This window comes from Triticum aestivum, chromosome 5B (assembly GCF_018294505.1).
Source record: "Triticum aestivum cultivar Chinese Spring chromosome 5B, IWGSC CS RefSeq v2.1, whole genome shotgun sequence".
NCBI classification, from domain to species: Eukaryota; Viridiplantae; Streptophyta; class Magnoliopsida; order Poales; family Poaceae; genus Triticum; species Triticum aestivum.
In genome coordinates this window covers 424,559,966-424,578,961 of record NC_057807.1, presented here as the reverse complement: position 1 = coordinate 424,578,961, position 18,996 = coordinate 424,559,966, and the positions used below count along the sequence as shown (strand labels likewise).

Here is an 18,996-nt window from a genome sequence, read left to right as displayed (position 1 = left end):
ACAGTTTTTCTTGAATAAGTAATGCAGCACCTTTTTGCTTCCAATTGCATTTCTCTTTTATACATATGTTCATTTGTGACATGTCGCATCCGTACGTTTTGGTACGGCTAAATACACCAGGGGCTTATGTTTCCCGCATCATGGTGTGATAAGTCCGAACACTTTCACAAGTGCGGCACCCCGAACTTATAGCATTATATGCATCAGCTCCAAATCATGTCTTGGGTCAATAGTTGGGTTTGCCCGGCTCCCATGTTTTGGTACCTTACGTTCCGTTGTATCGGCTAAGGTAGCACTGGGAGAACCACTGCGATTGCGCCCCAGTTGAGCTAGGTTAACGCCTCAGTGGAGAAAGCTAAAACTGACCGTTGTGATGAGGCGAGAGCTGGTCGCTGTTCGAGAGGTTTTTTGCGAGTCCCTAAAGACTTATGCCGCTTAGAGCGAGGAGCCGGTTTTTGTCCGGCCCAGGCGTGGATAGCGCCCCAAATTCGGCCTTCCGAAGACTAGGGGCTTCAACGAAATTTAAAATTATAGAATTCTATGGCTAAGTGAGAGTGTTCAAGCATTATAAGTCCGGTTGCCTTTTTCGTTGTGTTGAGCGCCTCCCTAGATGGACCCAACTATGGGAACAAGAGTGCTCAAATTTATCCCGAACACCCCAGCACTCGAGGCATGGGGGCTGAAGCCGACGACTTGCCATCTCTCAGATTTGATAAACAGTCGCACAGAAGGTAATAGTTTAAATTAAAATGTGTTGCTTAGCACAAATGAACTAAGTTTTCAGCGCACATGATAACAAAATGCGAGTCTACTCAAATATTACATCTTTGGAGCACTCACCCGCAATAGTGCGGGCGCCCTTCAGCACACTCTTATAATACATCTCGGGCGTGCGGTGCTCCTTGCCTTGCGGCGGCGGGTCCGTCATGAGCTTCTGGGTATCCAGCTTGCCCCAGTGCACCTTTGCGCGGGCAAGGGCCCGACGGGCACCCTCAATACAAGCGGAGTGCTTGATGACTTCAACCCACGGGCACACATCCACCAGCCGCCGCACCAGGCCAAAGTAGCTCCCGGGCATGGCCTCCTTAGGCCATAGCCGAACTATGAGGCCCTTCATGGCCTGTTCGGCCACCTTGTGGAGCTTGACCAGCTGCTTCAGCTGGTCGCTAAGGGGCACCGGATGTCCGGCCTCAGCATACTGAGACCAGAAGACCTTCTCCGTCGAGCTCCCCTCCTCGGCCCGGTAGAATGCGGCGGCATCGGATATGCTGCGAGGAAGATCTGCGAACGTTCCTAGAGAGCTCCGAATTCGGGTAAGTAACAGGTAATTAACACTCACATGCTTACTTTGCATGAAAAATGCCTTACCCGCCACTATTTTCTTCAATTCCTCGATTTCTTGGAGGGCCTTGTAGGCTTCGGCCTTAGCGGCTTTGGCACTCTCAAGAGCCGTTGCAAGCTCAGACTCTCGAGTCTTCGAGTCACGCTCCAGGCTCTCATGTTTTTTCACGAGATCCTGGAGCTCTTGCTGTACCTCCGCCACCCGCGCCTCCTGCTTCTCTCGCTCGGTGCGCTCCGCGGTTGCATTGCGTTCGGCCACGGCCACCGCCTTTTTCAGGGTCGCCACCTCGTTAGTGGCCCCTGCAATACCACGTTATCCTTGTCATTCTTTTTGCAACCAAAATCCTTTTCTGTAAGGTACAATTTTAATAAGGTGTTACTCACCTTCCTTGTCCTCGAGCTGCTTCTTGGCACGGCCGAGCTCGTTCTCGGACCGCTCGAGGCTTTCCTTCAAAGTATTGACCTCCGCAGTCAGTGCGGCAGAGGTCAGCAGCGCAGCCTGCAATCCCATATTGACATATTTTTTATGACTCCTGCGTATATCTTCTTAAGATCCTCAGTCCGGCTTTTCTTTCCGAACACCGAACCGAGCATCAGGGGCTACTGTCTATGCGGTACTATTTTACATATATCAAAATTCTTACCTCAAAGCCTGTTAGAAGGCTGCTGCAGGCTTCGGTCAGCCCGCTCTTGGCGAGCTGCACCTTCTGAATCACCGCACTCATAACAGTGCGGTGTTCCTCTTTGATGGAGGCGCCATTGAGCGCCTCCAGCAAGCTATCCGGCGCCTCCGGTTGGACGGAGGCTGCCGGCGTCACGGTCTTGCCCTTCTTACGAAGGGGCCGCCCGCCGGACTCCGGAGCCACTATGGGATCCGGAGCCGAGTCCGGTGCAAAGTCCGGGAGGTTGTCCTGCGACACCTCCGGGGCCTCCTCCTCCTGGCGGGTCCCTTCCCGGGATCCCACCTCGGCATCGTCCGTGTCACGGGGGGTGGAGGCGGTCGGAAGAGAATCCATATCCGACGCACCTAAGGACCCGCTCGACGAAGCGGGAAGATCGTCCTTGGGCGGACTGCAGGGTTGTATGCGGCATTAGAAAGACATTGTGTGGCAAAAAAGAAAAACCATGAAGTTATTCGGGAGTCCGGATACTCACGATCTCGCCAGGGGCTTGGCCCTTGGAGGCCAGTCCTCGTCGTCGTCACTGGCGTTGGCAGAGCAGTCCGGGGGAAGAGTTTTTCCCTTCTTGGACCCTTCGGCCTCCCTCGTTGGGGAGGCCTTCCTTTTCTTCTCTCCCCCACTGGGGAGATGCTTTCTTCTTCTCCTCCTCACCTTGGTGAGAGGAGTCGGCCTCGGAGTCGTCATCCGATAGCACCTGAAAATGGGAACTCTTTCGAGTCCCCGTGGCCTTCTTCTTGGCCTTCTTCTCCGGCACCACGTGGGGTGCCGGAGCCAGCAGCCCCATTAGGCGGGCGTCTGCTGGGTCCTCTGGCAATGGGGCCGGACAGATAGTCCGCTCGGCCTTCGCCAGCCAGTCCTGTCAAAGGAAAGGGAGTTTAGATCCCGCATAGAGTCGAACTATGGAAAACAAGCGTCCCGTAAAGGATAAAATCGCTTACCTCGTCAGCCGGACGCTGCGAGCTAAATCCGCGATCTTCGGTAGCGGATGCGGAGCCTCGGCGCCCTTGAACAGCACCTTCCAGACATCTTCGTACGTAGTGTCGAAGAGCCCGCTCAAAGTCTGGTGCTGCGTCGGATCGAACTCCCACATGTTGAAGCCCCGTCGTTGGCACGGGAGGATCCGGCGGATGAGCATGACCTGGACCACGTTGACAAGCTTGAGCTTCTTGTCCACCAGCTTTTGGACGCAGGCTTGGAGTCCGGTCAGCTCCTCCGAATCACCCCAAGTCCGGCCGCTCTCTTTCCAGAAGGTGAGCCGTGTGGGGATGCCAGATCTGTATTCGGGGGCAGCTGCCCATTCAGGGTCACGCGGCTCGGTGATGTAGAACCACCCCGATTGCCACCCCTTGATGGTTTCCACGAAAGTGCCCTCAAGCCAAGTAACATTGGACATCCTGCTCACCATGGCGCCTCCGCACTCTGCTTGACTGCCCTTCACAACCTTCGGCTTGACACTGAAGGTCTTGAGCCACAAGCCGAAATGGGGCTGGATGCAGAGGAAGGCCTCACACACGACGATAAACGCCGAGATGTTGAGGATGAAATTCGGGGCCAGATCGTGAAAATCCAGGCCGTAGTAGAACATGAGCCCCCGGACAAAGGGATGAAGTGGGAAGCCCAGTCCGCGGAGGAAATAGGTAAGAAATACTACCCTCTCATGGGGCCTGGGGGTGGGGATGAGCTCTCCCTCGTCGGGGAGCCGATGCCTGATGTTGCTGGACAAATATCCGGCGTTGCGCAGCTTCTGGATCTGCCCCTCCGTGACGGAGGAGGCCATCCACTTGCCTCCCGCTCCGGGCATAGTTGGAGAGGTTGAGGTGAGATGTGTGGACTTGGGCGCTGGAGCTCGAGTTCGCAGGGATGGATAAGCCAAGGAGGAAGAAGGCGTAGGTAAAAGGGTTGGATCTTTATCCCCTTATATGGGCGGACACAAACATGCGTCCCCACCGGCCTGATAAAACTCGCTTATCCCCCAAGCGCCGCAATCAATGGCGCGGTTGGGTTACCCACGTCCGTATTGATGGGAATCCCAGAATAAGGGGAACACGATCTCTGCTTCGACAAGACGTGCCAAGGAAACCGCTTCGCTAAACGCGCTGAGGTGGTACAATTAAAACGATTCTAGTAAAGGCTTGGTAGTGGTGTGACGTCACGCCGCAAAATACATCAGCAGATTGAACTTGTGTAATATTATCCTCTCTACGGTGGTGCGTGGAATTTATTTTTGCAGAGCCGGACACTATCCTGGTGTTCACAATCTTCTATAAATTATTCGGAGGAAGAACCCGCCTTGCAATGCCGAAGACAACATGCGCGCCGGACTCGTCGTCATTGAAGCCTGGTTCAGGGGCTACTGAGGGAGTTCCAGACTAGGGGGTGTCCGGATAGCCGAACTATAATCATCGGCCGGACTCCAAGACTATGAAGATACAAGATTGAAGACTTCGTCCCGTGTCCGGATGGGACTTTCCTTGGCGTGGAAGGCAAGCTTGGCGATACGGATATGTAGATCTCCTACCATTGTAACCGACTCTGTGTAACCCTAACCCTCTCCGGTGTCTATATAAACCGGATGGCTTTAGTCCATAGGACGAACAACAATCATATCATAGGCTAGCTTCTAGGGTTTAGCCTCCTTGATCTCGTGGTAGATCCACTCTTGTAACACACATCATCAATATTAATCAAGCAGGACGTAGGGTTTTACCTCCATCAAGAGGGCCCGAACCTGGGTAAAACATCGTGTCCCTTGTCTCCTGTTACCATCCGCCTAGACGCACAGTTCGGGACCCCCTACCCGAGATCCGCCGATTTTGACACCGACAGCAAACTTCACAAAACAGCCCAATGCACTTCAAGCATCACTATGGAACATATCTTCATATAAGATTCAATGCACTTGATGCTCCATAGGAATTGTCATTTAGTACCAAAGCATAGGGCAAATATATCTTCATATATATGGACTTCATCCTTGATTCCGTCCAATATCCTTGAGGCACTATCTATGGACAAAACCTTCAAATATATCTCACTGAAAACATTAGTCCATAGAGATTGTCATTTAATTACCAAAACCACACTTAGGGGCTACATGCCCTTTCAAGGGTCTTTACCTTGCCTCATTGCTATGAAGTGTTAAAGGATGATGAGAAATGGAAGAAGCGTGATGGTTTGGATGATTTGCATTTGAGCAACAAATGCAAGCGAACAATTGAGTTGGATGATGATGATGAGGAGGAGGATGCATCAAGTGATGACGGCAAGAGAAGCCCCACACCCAATTCGGTTTCATACTCGAAGCCAAAATGACCGGATGGGTGCAAGAAAGACAAAACCGAAAAGAAGAAGAGGAAAGGAGATGATGAGCTCAAAAATGCTATGGAAGCTATTGTGAAGGCTCAAAAATGCCGGTGAAGAAGTCTTGATCCAAAAAAGAGCCATGATCCACGCCATGTGTGGCGGTGGCCTCGGCGCCATGGGTGGCGGTGGCCTTGGCGGCATGGGTGGCGGTGGCCTTGGCGCCATAGGAGGCATGGGTGGCTTGGGAGCCATGGGAGGCATGGGTGCACCTCCGGCCGCCATGGGAGGCATGGGTGGCTTTGGAGCACCCTCTGACAATATGGCCGCCATGGGAGGCATGAGTTTCGCTTCTCTTATGGGAGGCATGGGTGCACCTCCGGCCATGGGAGGCATGAGTTTCGCTCCTCACACACATTCCCATGAAGATGCCGTTGAAGATCTTGCCAACACCGTCGGAGCTTCACGTGATGCGATGCGTGATGAGGATAGGGAGGAAGATTCATCTTCGGAGGCGGAAGAATCGTCTTCGGAAGATGAGGACGAAGACGAGGAAGATGTTTGATGTGTCTTTCATTTATGTCAGTTTGCATTTTGAACTTGGTTGAATGAACTTGTGGGCATGTACTTTTATTTTCCTCAACTTGTTTGTGACAAATTTCACATGTTCATTGCTTTTTGATGATTGTTTCAAACTCATTTTGTGGCTAAAATGACATGTCCGGCGAGTCGCGCGCGCTGTATTTTTGCGCGCTGCTGGAGCAGCGCGCGCGCTGCATTATAGCGCGGCCGCTGGAGCCAGCGCTGGCGGCCGCGCTAAACCAGCCGAAGCGCGCGCGGCAAACAGGTTTTTTGCGCGCGGCGCATAGTGCGGCTGTTGGAGATGCTCTTAGTATCACATTGAAAATAGCCTTAGACTTTGGCCGCAAAAGAAAAGGAAAAGAAAAGAACCTTAGACTTCCATTTGGCACTCCCATACACCGAAGGGAAATTTCCTTGCTGCCGTACATGTCACCAAAGCATATACCTGTGCCGGGAGCACACAGTACATTCACGAATAGCTATTGGTTATCGTCCAAATCATCGTTCTAAACAAAGAGATTGTGAAGATAAAAACCGTCTGAAATCCTACACTACGCGGGAAAAAAAACGTCCTAATCGCCCCCTTTCGCTCTCAGTGCCCGGCCGAATGTCAATTCGACCAATCATATGACCGTGTCCACGGAGCAACAAAGCTGTCATCCTCTCAACGTTTTAGATAGAGCAAACAAGAACATACACATACAAGCGCACAGGCACAGCTGCAAGCCTGCAACGCTGTTTGGACCCGAAATTTACACAGCGAAGAATCCAAAGCTCCTTGGTACAGAGTGTTCTCTTCCATTCTTCCTGCGCCTATATAAGCCATGCATGCAAATGATATCTCTCATCTCAGACTCACCAAAGATGAAGACCATTTCTTCATTCTCCCTGCTTGTCCTCTTTCTGGCTGCACTGCAACTGCACGCCAATGCCTCCCACTCCCTGTCTCAGGAGGCTCAGCTCAAGAAATTCATCTCCTCCAGGAAGAACAGCGCCAGCAGCACCGACACGTTCCGAGTGCGTAACATAGCTGACAGGGTTGCCGGCAGCCTGAGTACGGAGAGCACTGTCTCTGACCAGAGCTCCATGAAGGCCGCCGACAAGATCACGACGTTGCCCGGCCAGCCAGAGGGCGTCGACTTCGACCAGTACGGCGGGTACGTGACGGTCGATGCGGAGAACGGCCGCGCGCTCTTCTACTACCTCGTCGAATCGCCTTCCGGTGCCTCGGACAAGCCTCTCGTCCTGTGGCTTAACGGAGGTTAGAATGATCCATATGTTGATAACTGAACATGTCTTGTAGAAATTTCTCTAGGACAGTACTGACACTTGCATATACAGGGCCGGGATGCTCGTCGCTCGGATTCGGCGCAATGCAGGAGCTCGGCCCGTTCCGCGTAACTGAGGACAACAAAACGCTCAGCAGAAACATGAACGCATGGAACAACGGTAACCCATGTCTTCCTGTACTCGTTACAATCTTTGAATTTGCCCTGCCTTATATCACTGGAAAATCAACCCGGGGCCACATGGAAGTTTCAGAGGGGTGGGGGGGACGGGGGCAAATAAATAATTTTGAAGTGTGGGTGGAGTAAAGTAAAGTGTGGGAACTGAGAAATGATCAAATTCAGAAATACTAATAGTTTTCTTGTGACAGTGGCTAACGTGATCTTCCTCGAGTCGCCCGCCGGAGTGGGTTATTCCTACTCGAACACGTCTTCCGACTATGATCTCAGCGGAGACGAGAGAACAGCCGATGACGCCTACGTGTTTCTGGTGAAATGGCTGGAGAGGTTCCCGGAGTACAAGGACCGGGCCTTCTACATCTCCGGGGAGAGCTACGCCGGACACTACGTACCGGAGCTTGCCGCCACCATCCTACTCCACAACACATACAACAACAGAACCGTCATAAACCTTCAGGGCATCTTGGTACGTCAAATTAACTAACTAGCTATAATTAGATGAAACATTATAAAATTTTTGGTTTTTCTTCCGCTGAAAACAACTAATTTGGATCCTGTCTTCGACTGAAGGTGGGAAATCCGTACCTTGATGCCAACAGGAATATTAAGGGGGCGGTTGACTACTTCTGGACCCACGCGGTGATGTCGGACGAGGTCTACGCCAATATCACCAAGAACTGCGACTTCGACAACTTGAATGGTACATTTACAGATGCCGCATGCATGGGAGCTGCCGTGGCGTTCGACTCTGGCTACATCGATGGCTACAACATATACGCTCCGGTCTGCATTGACGCGCCCAATGGAACGTATTACCCCGCTGGCTACGTGAGTCCACAGTTCTTATCTTTCTGAAGAACATCATTTCTTATCAAAACGAGAGATAAAAATGGACAACATTCTGTTAAAAAAATAGCTCTATGTGCTGAACAGCTAACCGTTGTATTTTTTCTCTTCAAATTGCAGTTACCTGGGTATGATCCGTGCAGTTATTATCCTACGGATGCCTACCTCAATGATCCAGCGGTGCAGATGGCTTTCCACGCTAGAACGACAAAGTGGTCAGGCTGCGCGTAAGGTCCTCCCACTGGAGCTAATGCACACAAATTTCACCCACACATTCGTACCTCATGTGACTTGTACATGTATGCAGACACTTGAACTGGACAGATGGGCCAATGTCCATGCTGCCAACCATGAAATGGTTGATCGAAAGCAAGCTCCCGATTTGGATATTCAGGTAACAGACAAGTACTAGTACAATCCAATACGCTCACACCACCGTTTGAAAGTACTTCGATAGTAACAAACCTGCCTGCATATTTCAGTGGTGATTTTGATTCTGTGTGCCCGCTGCCGGCGACGAGGTATTCTATCCAAGACATGGCCCTCTCTGTCACCACTCCATGGCGCCCATGGACAGCAAAGGAGGAGGTAAACCCTGTGGTGGAAACTAGCATTCATCATAGATCACCTTGAAACTGGTGGCTTTTGACAAGGATGGTTGCACTTGCAGGTGGGAGGCTATGTTCAGCAGTATGCCGGGGGATTCACGTTCCTATCTGTGAGGGGAGCTGGCCATATGGTTCCATCCTTCCAGCCTGAGAGGGCATTGGTGATGTTGAGCTCGTTCCTGCAAGGCGTGCTCCCACCTTACGTAGAACAGCAGTGATTCATGGTGCCCTTAAAACTCCATCCATGAGAAGTCTTGGTTATCGCCAAGCTTCATGACAACCTAAATGTGGATGGAGTTTCCATAGTCTTTCAATCTCTTGGAATTTTTTTGTTGCTTAATGTGTGGTTTAATTAATATACTTGTATCCGGTTACTGTTGAGAATGGTTGCCTAGTGGACATGGATTTCTTTTGAACGAATCTAGTACAAGATCTTATATAAAGATAAACATATTTTATGTCTACCGTCGATTATTTTCCTGAAAACGCAAATGTTGCATCTTATTGTATTGATAAAAAGGTAAGATATTTACAAGGCTAAGTCTAGGCAATTATTCGAACACCCATGACAAGACAACAAGAGATGTTTGTTGGATAAACATTATAACTCACACAATAGAAAAACAAACCGCGGGCCTTATGAATAATTGGATATGAATGCACTTTCCATAGAAGCTACACATTTGTCAAAATGTCTGTCACATTGAGGGAGAATCCAACTCCACATAGAATGGATAGAATTGGACCTCTACCACTTGAAGAAGGCAGTAAATCTTCAATGGACCCAAATTACCAGTGTCACACAAACTTCACAGACATCCCTACCGGATGAACTCCCGCCCCACCCCCCACACCCCCCCCCCCCCCCCCTCCCCAACCCCCCATGGGCTAGATATAGTGTGGCCCAATAAGATACAATGTGGCCCAATAAGTAGGGAGAGGATATATGTCGTCAGCAGGACGGAAAGCATACATAAGGCATCTCATTAGTGGTGCAAAGGCACCATATCTAGTAAGCTCCACTGGCTCCTTGAACCTACACAACCACAATACTTATCACTTGCCAATCGTAACATCAAGAGAAACTTTAATAGATCGCTCGCCAAGCACACGTCGCTAAGATGCTATGGCATGCGATCCCTTGCTCCTAACCATGCAATCCAAGGACGGTGAGCCAACACATAGCAAATGTCGCCACTAAACTACCCACTAGAGCCAAGATGCTTGCATACCAAATCATGCAGTCTATTATGGACAACATGGGCACAACAACACACCTATGCCTGAGCTTAGCCAGAACTACTTGTGGCAACTCCATCGAGACAGATCGCCCTTTTGCAGCTGCACAGGACAACAATGCTCGGCGATGCACTAGCCAGCACCAAAGATCACCATATTCCATATGTTCGGGGCACCACTCATGGGAAGGAGTATATATGAATTGCATGACAGCACCATGAAACCAACCTGATAGGAAGATGGTTCACAATTAACATGGTCCACGCATACCAAGATGATGTAACACTATGCTAAATGCACACATCACTACTTAGGGTTATCTTTGTGGTGTCACATGGGGTGTGTGTGCTCACATGGGCACATGTCAATGTCAGGTACTCGTCACGTACATTAACAAAATGATAATCACAAGTGTTGTCATGTTTCCAAACATTCATATAGTATAAACTATATGTTAGACAGTTGAGGAAAAGAAATGATATATTCCTAACTTCAACAATTCAAAGTCATACACCCCAATAGTATCACCTTGCATGTGCAATCCGTCATTAGGGACCGACCAGACTGGCATATCACCTCACAGAGATGGTTGAGTGTGATCCAAACTAAATAAACCTAGAGATCAACATAATTGATTTACCATCATGAAGCAACTAGCTACAGCTTCTTGTTTCACATCCAAGCCTTAGGGAAAATGGAGCTTGCGTACCCCGTAATTTTTTTCTTAAGAAAAATTCCCACAAAGTTATGGGCATTGTAAATAGAAATAATTTGTTTTCTAAATTTGGGGTGTTTTTTAAGAAAATGTCCACGTGGTTAACTTTTTTGTGTATAAAATTTATCTTGTCTTCACGTTCTCCCTTGGGATTGCTCAAGTTAAAAACTTAGAAAAGAAGAGATGTTGGCAAGTCTTAGTTGCTAGTCTTATCCTCGCCCCTTGATGCTCTCATGTAACGGATACCGTTATGGCTTGAGTGGTAGCATTTTTAGGTGGGAAAGCTTCAACCCCCCCCCCCCCATTGACCATTCCAGAACATTCTTATTTTATAGATTTGAATTATTATTTCTAAATTTTAGGGAGATTTGAATTATGTTTTTGGATTCTCCTGAAATTTAGAATCTTATTATTTCAAGAAATTAGCAAGTTTTCAAATCTAAGGGGACGTCATCCCCCCCCCCCTTCTGGAATCTTTTCTACCTTCCTTTTGTTATTACCTCGCTCAATAAGCCAATAGCATGTTTGTTTTTTTGGCAGGCAGAAGAAGGGGGCAGGTGTCCTACTTTCATCAATAGAGCTGGCACATAATTCTTACATGACTGGAAAAAAATCTTTACAATTAAATGGGATTTTGTGGTCATGATGGTGCATTTTGGTATGTCCTTATGTTGGTACTCGTCCTCCAGCCTCGCATGCAAGTGCTCGACAGAGAAATTTTGGGTCGTTCGATCCTGATCAACCAAGCCATGAAACAAAGCCCTGAAATCATCGCCCCGCAATGCACGACCTTAGCATATCACTCACCTTCACCATCTCCGGCCTCGCATTGTTGCTCTCGTATCTGCCCTCACCGTACTTGAAACCTAATGTGCATGTCATCTTCGTCTTGATTCTTCATTGTGTGCCCATGGTGGCCGATAGGCCCCTAGTCTTGTCATCCCTGGTTTTGTCTACCGCACCCATTCTCCCTCATCATGATGCAGTCAAATCATCCCCTCTCCTTCGTCGCATCTTTGAAGAAGGTGGGGACACGCAAGGAGTGGGAGTGGCAACTGCGCGGTGTCAAGGTTCGCAAGGAGGAGATGAATTTTCTGGTCATGTTTGGTTTCCTCAACACCGCCGACCAACATATTGTGTGCCCACACATTACATAGATCACCTCTTACTCCTTTGTTCTCCTAGGGTAGTACTGAATTGGGCATTCGCAGCAGACATTGACCAAATGACCATTAGTAGCCAAATGGAGGTGAAGATAGTGGCTCAAACGGGGAAATTTTAGTAGACTATCGAGATGATTAATGATCTTAACCCCCACGGTTCTCTTCTAGATCTATTTCTCCTAATTTTAGTTTGCATTTGGACCTTTCTCTATCAAAATAGTCGATGGAGAAGCGCAATGACCTTGCAATTTTGGGTAACTTTGTTGTATGCATGTATGTGCTAATGATCTACTAGGTTCTCCACAATGTTTGACGGTGAGCGATATGTAATAAAATATAGTTTCACATCTAAAATACCCCATAGCATAGTAAAACAAAATGTTAATCCTTCATTGATGGTCGATGTGACTAGTCTTTGGACCATCTTTTTTGGTATAAGTTGTTCTTTTTCAACACGGAACTTAGGTACATCTTTTTTTGATACATCTTTATTTGACCGACAAAATTGTATTTGCGCCTTCAAGTCAGTTGTAAAATGATATTGTTTGTATACTGCTGTCAAGTTTTGTATTATTACAACTCTAAGCAGGTATAGGGTTCTATTGTGCATGTTTTGTTACAATGGGGTTTGGCCACAGCCATGTCTAGAAAGAGATTTTTCTCTAAAGAGCCTTCATTTGATTTTAAGTTCTTTCTTGACATGAATTCTGACATGCAAATTCACGGTACACATTCCCAATAATACTTCCATCAGCAACAACAAAAGTTTATAGAGTTGATTCGCATGGGGTAAATACATGAAGTTATCTCCTTTAGTTATCACATCATATGTCGTGTCACCAAGTTATCTGCTTGACTGTTTCATACATATTTTCAAGTTACTGATTTTATCCCTCTGATGTAGCATCAGTATGCTTCATAAAATTATCTGGGTATTGCAAAAATGCATAATACATCAAACTGGAGTGTACCCTACATATTTATGGACTGTGATCTATGTTGCTTCTTTCACCCTCAACATGTACCATATCTTCATAGTACCCTTTTGTCATTTTATTGCTTCACCCACATGGTGAATATAGAGATATCTTACCTCGTCAACTGAGCCACAAGAAGTACAATTGGAATTTAATATTGTGCTACATGAACTTCTCACACTAATGTCCATAGTAAATTTATTAGTTTCTTTCATCGAGGAATTCAGTGTAAACCGGTAGTTAAAGAGGATCTTATGTGTATATGTCATTGTTGGAAATATACCCTAGAGGTAATAATAATTGTGTTATTATTTGTTTTCATGTTTGTAATTAATCTTTGTAATCTATGTTATAACTGCTATGGCTCTCAAACCTACAAAAACCAAGAGGTTCAGAGGAAAACTCATATGCATGTGTAGACTTATAAACGATAAGATAAGATTCATGTCTCGCCTCTAGGACTAGCTCAAGTGTTGCATGATGGTTCTGTTTTCCTGATCATGGGCATAGTTAAGTGTAACGATGATGCCAACAACATTGGGGGAATGATGGTAGAATAACATTCGTGTTGAATTTACCCAAGTTGTATGTTATACTAAGAGATGTAACCATCACAAGTCTATAGTCCATAACATGGGAAAGTTAGTGCATGCAAAATTACTAAGACCATGAGAGTATATCAACTCCATACCACACCGTGCACTTTGGGGTTGTTCTAACATAAACTGTAACCGGGTGACTGATCATAATGGTAACTTACAGGTTCATCAAAAACGTATGATAATGGATTGGATAGCTCGAGACTGGTATTTGCTTGTCCAATGACAGAGACATATTTTTAGGGACCTCTCGGTGTGACGGTATACATAATCGTCTAGCCAGACACAATGTGACTTGATCACGGGGATGTCAGTACACAAGAACGAGAAAAGAGAAGAAGACGGGTAATGAGAAGACTAGCATAGTGACAATGTCGATATATCTCATCTCGGTGTTTGTAAAGTATTGTGAAGCAAAAGGAATAGCATATGGTAGCTAAAGGTTAACTCGGTAATCATTCGTGCGAGTATAGGGGTCAATATGGATATTAACGGTTCCGCTATTGATCATTGATCGAAAGGTTTCCGATCATGTCTATATCTCACCGAACCTGCAGGTCCACATGCTTAAGAACCTTGGATCTGTTGAGTAGTAAATGAGTAAGAAAAATCGAAGAATGTCACTGATGTCTACTACACAACCTTCTTCTTGTAGACGTTGTTGGGCCGGCAAGTGCACAGGTTTGTAGGACAGTAGCAAATTTTCCTCAAGTGGATGACCTAAGGTTTATCAATCCGTGGGAGGCGTAGGATGAAGATGGTCTCTCTCAAACAACCCTGCAACCAAATAACAAAGAGTCTCTTGTGTCCCCAACACACCCAATACAATGGTAAATTGTATAGGTGCACTAGTTCGGCGAAGAGATGGTGATACAAGTGCAATATGGATAGTAGATAAAGGTTTTTATAATCTGAAAATACAAAAACAGCAAGGTAACTAATGATAAAAGTGAGTGTAAACGGTATTGCAATGCTAGGAAACAAGGCATAGGGTTCATACTTTCACTAGTGCAAGTTCTCTCAACAATAATAACATAGATAGATCATATAACAATCCCTCAACATGCAATGAAGAGTCACTCCAAAGCCACTAATAGGGGAGAACAAACATAGAGATTATGGTAGGGTACGAAACCACCTCAAAGTTATCCTTTTTGATCTATCTATTCAAGAGTTTGTAGTAAAATAACATAGAGCTATTATTTCCGCTCGATCTATCATAGAGTTCATACTAGAATAACACCTTAAGACACAGATCAACCAAAACCCTAATGTCACCTAGATACTCCATTGTCACCTCAAGTATCCATGGGCATGATTATATGATATGCATCACACAATCTCAGATTCATCCAACCAACACAAAGTACTTCAAAGAGTGCCCTAAAGTTTCTACCGGAGAGTCAAGAAAACGTGTGCCAACCCCTATGCATAGGTTCATGGGCGGAACCCGCAAGTTGGTCACCAAAACATACATCAAGTGGCACGTGATATCCCATTGTCACCACAGATAAACACGGCAAGACATACATCAAGTGTTCTCAAATCAAAGACTCAATCCGATAAGATAACTTCAAGAGGGAAACTTAATTCATCACAAGAGAGTAGAGGGGGAGAAACATCATAAGATCCGACTATAATAGCAAAGCTCGCGATACATCAAGATCGTGCCATAGAGAGAACACGAGAGAGAGAGAGAGAGAGAGAGAGAGAGAGAGAGATCAAACACATAGCTACTGGTACATACCCTCAGCCCCGAGGGTGAACTACTCCCTCCTCGTCATGGATAGCGTCGGGATGATGAAGATGGCCACCGGTGAGGGATCCCCCCTCCGGCAGGGTGCCGGAACGGGCTCCCGAGAGGTTTTTGGTGGCTACAGAGGCTTGCGGCAGCGGAACTCCCGATCTACTTCTGTCTTGATGTTTTTAGGGTACGTAGGCTTATATAGGCGAAAGAAGTCGGTCGGGGGAGCCTCGAGGGGCCCACGAGAGGGTAGGGCGCGCCCAGGGAGGGGGAGTGTGCCCCTGTCTTGTGGCCTCCTCGAGGATCTTCTGACGTGAACTCCAAGTCTCCCAGATGATATTCTTCCTAAAAATCACGCTCCCGAAGGTTTCATTCCGTTTGGACTCCGTTTGATATTCCTTTTCTTCGAAATACTGAAACAGGTAATAAAACAGCAATATGGGCTGGGCCTCCGGTTAGTAGGTTAGTCCCAATAGTGATATAAATGTGTAAAATGAAGCCCATAAACATCCAAAAAGGGTAATATAATAGCATTGAACAATAAAAAATTATAGATACGTTGGAGACGTATCAAGCATCCCCAAGCTTAATTCCTGCTCGTCCTCGAGTAGGTAAATGATAAAAACAGAATTTTTGATGTGGAATGCTACATAGCATAATTCTCAATGTAATTTTCTTTATTGGGGCATGAATGTTCAGATCCAAATGATTCAAGATAAAAGCTTATAAAACATAAAAATAATAATGCTTCAAAGCATACTAACAAATAACCATGTCCTATCAAAATAGCATAGCCAAAGAAAGCTTATCCCTACAAATTCATATAGTTAGGCCATGCTTCATTTTTATTACACAAAATACTCCCATCATGCACAACCCCGATGACGAGCCGAGCAATTGTTTCATACTTTTTAACGCGCTTCAGCTTTTTTTCAACTCTTACGCAATACATGAGCGTAAGCCATGGACATAGCACTAAGGTGGTATAGGGTGGTGGTTGTGAGGACAAAAAGAGGGAGAAGATAGTCTCACATCAACTAGGCATATCAACGGGCTATGGAGATGCCCATCAATAGATATCAATATGAGTGAGTAGGGATTGCCATGCAATGGATGCACTAGAGCTATAAATATATGAAAGCTCAACAAAAAGAACTAAGTGGATGTGCATCCAACTCGCTTGCTCATGAAGATCTAGGGCATTTTGAGGAAGCCCATCATTGGTATATACAAGCCAAGTTCTATAATGAAAAATTCCCACTAGTATATGAAAGTAACAACATATGAGACTCTGTATCATGAAGATCATGGTGCTACTTTGAAGCACAAGTGTGGAAAAGGAGATAGTAGCATTGTCCCTTCTCTCTTTTTCTCTCATTTTATTTTTTTCTTTTCTTTTTCTTTTTTTCTTTTTTTTCTTTTTCTTTTTTTTCTTTGGCCCCCTTTTTTCCTTTCTTTTTGGCCTTTTTTTTGTAAAGTCCAAAGTCTCATCCCGACTTGTGGGGGAATCATAGTCTCCATCATCCTTTCCTCACTGGGACAATGCTCTAATAATGAAGATCATCACACTTTTATGGATTTACAACTCAAGAATTACAACTCAAAGCTAGAACAAGATATGACTCTATATGAATGCCTCCGGCGGTGTACCGGGATATGCAATGAATCAAGAGCGACATGTATGAAAATTATGAAGGTGGCATTGCCACAAATACGATGTCAACTATATGATCATGCAAAGAGCAATATGACAATGATGTAACGTGTCATAATAAACGGAATGGTGGAAAGTTGCATGGAAATATATCTCGGAATGGCTATGGAAATGCCATAATAGGTAGGTATGGTGGCTGTTTTGAGGAAGGTAAATAATCGGTGCAATGCCGGCAAAAGTTGCGCGATATAATAGAGGCTAGCAAAGTGGAAGGATGAGTGTGCGTATATCCATGGACTCACATTAGTCATAAAGAACTCATATACTTATTGCAAAAGTCTACTTAGCCCTCGAAGCAAAGTACTACTACGCATGCCCCTAGAGGGATAGATTGGTAGGAAAATATCATTGCTCGTCCCTGACTGCCACTCATAAGGAAGACAATCAAAAGAGCACCTCATGCAACAAATTTGTCACACAACTTTTACCATACGTGCATGCTACGGGACTTGCCAACTTCAACAAAAGTATTTCTCAATTTCATAATTACCCACTAGCATGACTCTAACATTACTACCTTTATATCTCAAAACAATTATCAAGTATCAAATTGATCATAGCATCCAATTCACTTCCTATGATAGTTTTTATTATACCCAACTTGGATGCCTACCATTCTAGGAACAATTTTATAACCATAGAAAATACCATGCTGTTCTAAAAGACTCTAAAAAAGATATAAGTGAAGCATGAGAGACTAGCAATTTCTACAAAATATAACCACCGTCGTGCTCTAAAAGATATAAGTGATGCGCTAGAGCAAATGACAAACTACTCCGAAAGATATAAGTGAAGATCAATGAGTAGTTGAATAATATGTGAAGACTCTCTAACATTAAGGAATTTCAGATCTTGGTATTGTATTCAAACAGCAAGAAAAACAAAATAAAATGACATTTCAAGGATAGCACAACTCATGTGAAGAAGCAAAAACTTAGGCTCAACCGATACTAACCGATAGTGGTTGAAGAAGAAAGGTGACATGCCTACCGGGGTATCCCCAAGCTTAGATGCTTGAGACTTCTTGAAATATTATCTTGGGGTGCCTTGGGAATCCCCAAGCTTGAACCTTTGTGTCTCCTTAATTCCTCTCATACCATGGTTTCTCTTTTTATCAAAAGCTTCATCCACACCAAACTCAACAAGAACTCGTGAGATAGGTTAGTATAAACCAATGCAAAACCTTATCATTTTCTAATGTAACAAATCACTAAAATTATTATTCAAAATTGCATAGTAAATGCCTATGCATATTTAATACTCCTATCCTCAAATAGAATCATTAAACAAGCAAACATATGCAAACAATGCAACCATAACAGCAATCTGCCAAAACAGTATAGTCTGTAAAGAATGCAAAAGTATCAATACTTACCTAACTCCAAAAATTATGAGAGAAACTTCCCACTGTAGTAAATTTATCAGAGCTCATTATGCAAAAGGTTTCATCATTATATCATTCTCTGACTTTTCTAGGGAATTTCTGCAACAGCTGTAAACTTTCTGTTTTCAAACAGCAACATGTATACTAGCAAAATAAGCATGGCAAAGGCTATCCTTGACTTTTTTTATTGAAACTAAAGATGCAAAACATTATTCTAAATAAAATCAAGCAAATACTAACAAAAGGAAATGACGCTCCAAGCAAAACACATATCATGTGGTGAAAAAAAAATAGCTCCAAGTAAAGTTACCGATGAACGAAGACGGAAGAGGGGATGCCATCTGGGGCATCCCCAAGCTTAGGCTTTTGGATATTATTGAATATTTTGGGGTGCCTTAGGCATCCCCAATCTTCGGCTCTTTCCACTCCTTATTCCATAGTCCATCGAATCTTTACCCAAAACTTGAAAACTCCACAACACAAAACTCAACAGAAAACTCGTAAGCTTCGTTAGTATAAGAAAATAAAACCACCACTTAGGTACTGTAATGAACTCATTCTAAATTCATATTGGTGTAATATCTACTGTATTCTAACTTCTCTATGGTTCATACCCTCCGATACTACTCATATATTCA

The 18,996-nt window shown here is 45.3% G+C and overlaps 1 protein-coding gene across 1 annotated transcript; it reads left to right on the top strand.

Annotated features, from left to right (window-relative positions):
- Positions 1-6,767: 6,767 nt before the first annotated feature.
- Positions 6,768-9,041, top strand: LOC123116293 (serine carboxypeptidase 1-like). Its single transcript, XM_044537273.1, has 8 exons — positions 6,768-7,164; positions 7,245-7,352; positions 7,561-7,835; positions 7,940-8,197; positions 8,336-8,442; positions 8,523-8,609; positions 8,698-8,803; positions 8,886-9,041. Exons 1-8 carry the CDS (start codon positions 6,768-6,770, stop codon positions 9,039-9,041), a joined length of 1,494 nt encoding a protein of 497 aa, XP_044393208.1.
- Positions 9,042-18,996: the final 9,955 nt, after the last annotated feature.

Excerpts from the sequence above, each read along its gene's own strand:
- LOC123116293 (XM_044537273.1), top strand. The coding sequence starts at position 6,768 with ATGAAGACCATTTCTTCATTCTCCCTGCTTGTCCTCTTTCTGGCTGCA. Across the intron at positions 7,836-7,939 it reads TAAACCTTCAGGGCATCTTG|GTGGGAAATCCGTACCTTGA; the intron begins GTACGTCAAATT and ends CTTCGACTGAAG. Across the intron at positions 8,610-8,697 it reads CTCCCGATTTGGATATTCAG|TGGTGATTTTGATTCTGTGT; the intron begins GTAACAGACAAG and ends TGCATATTTCAG.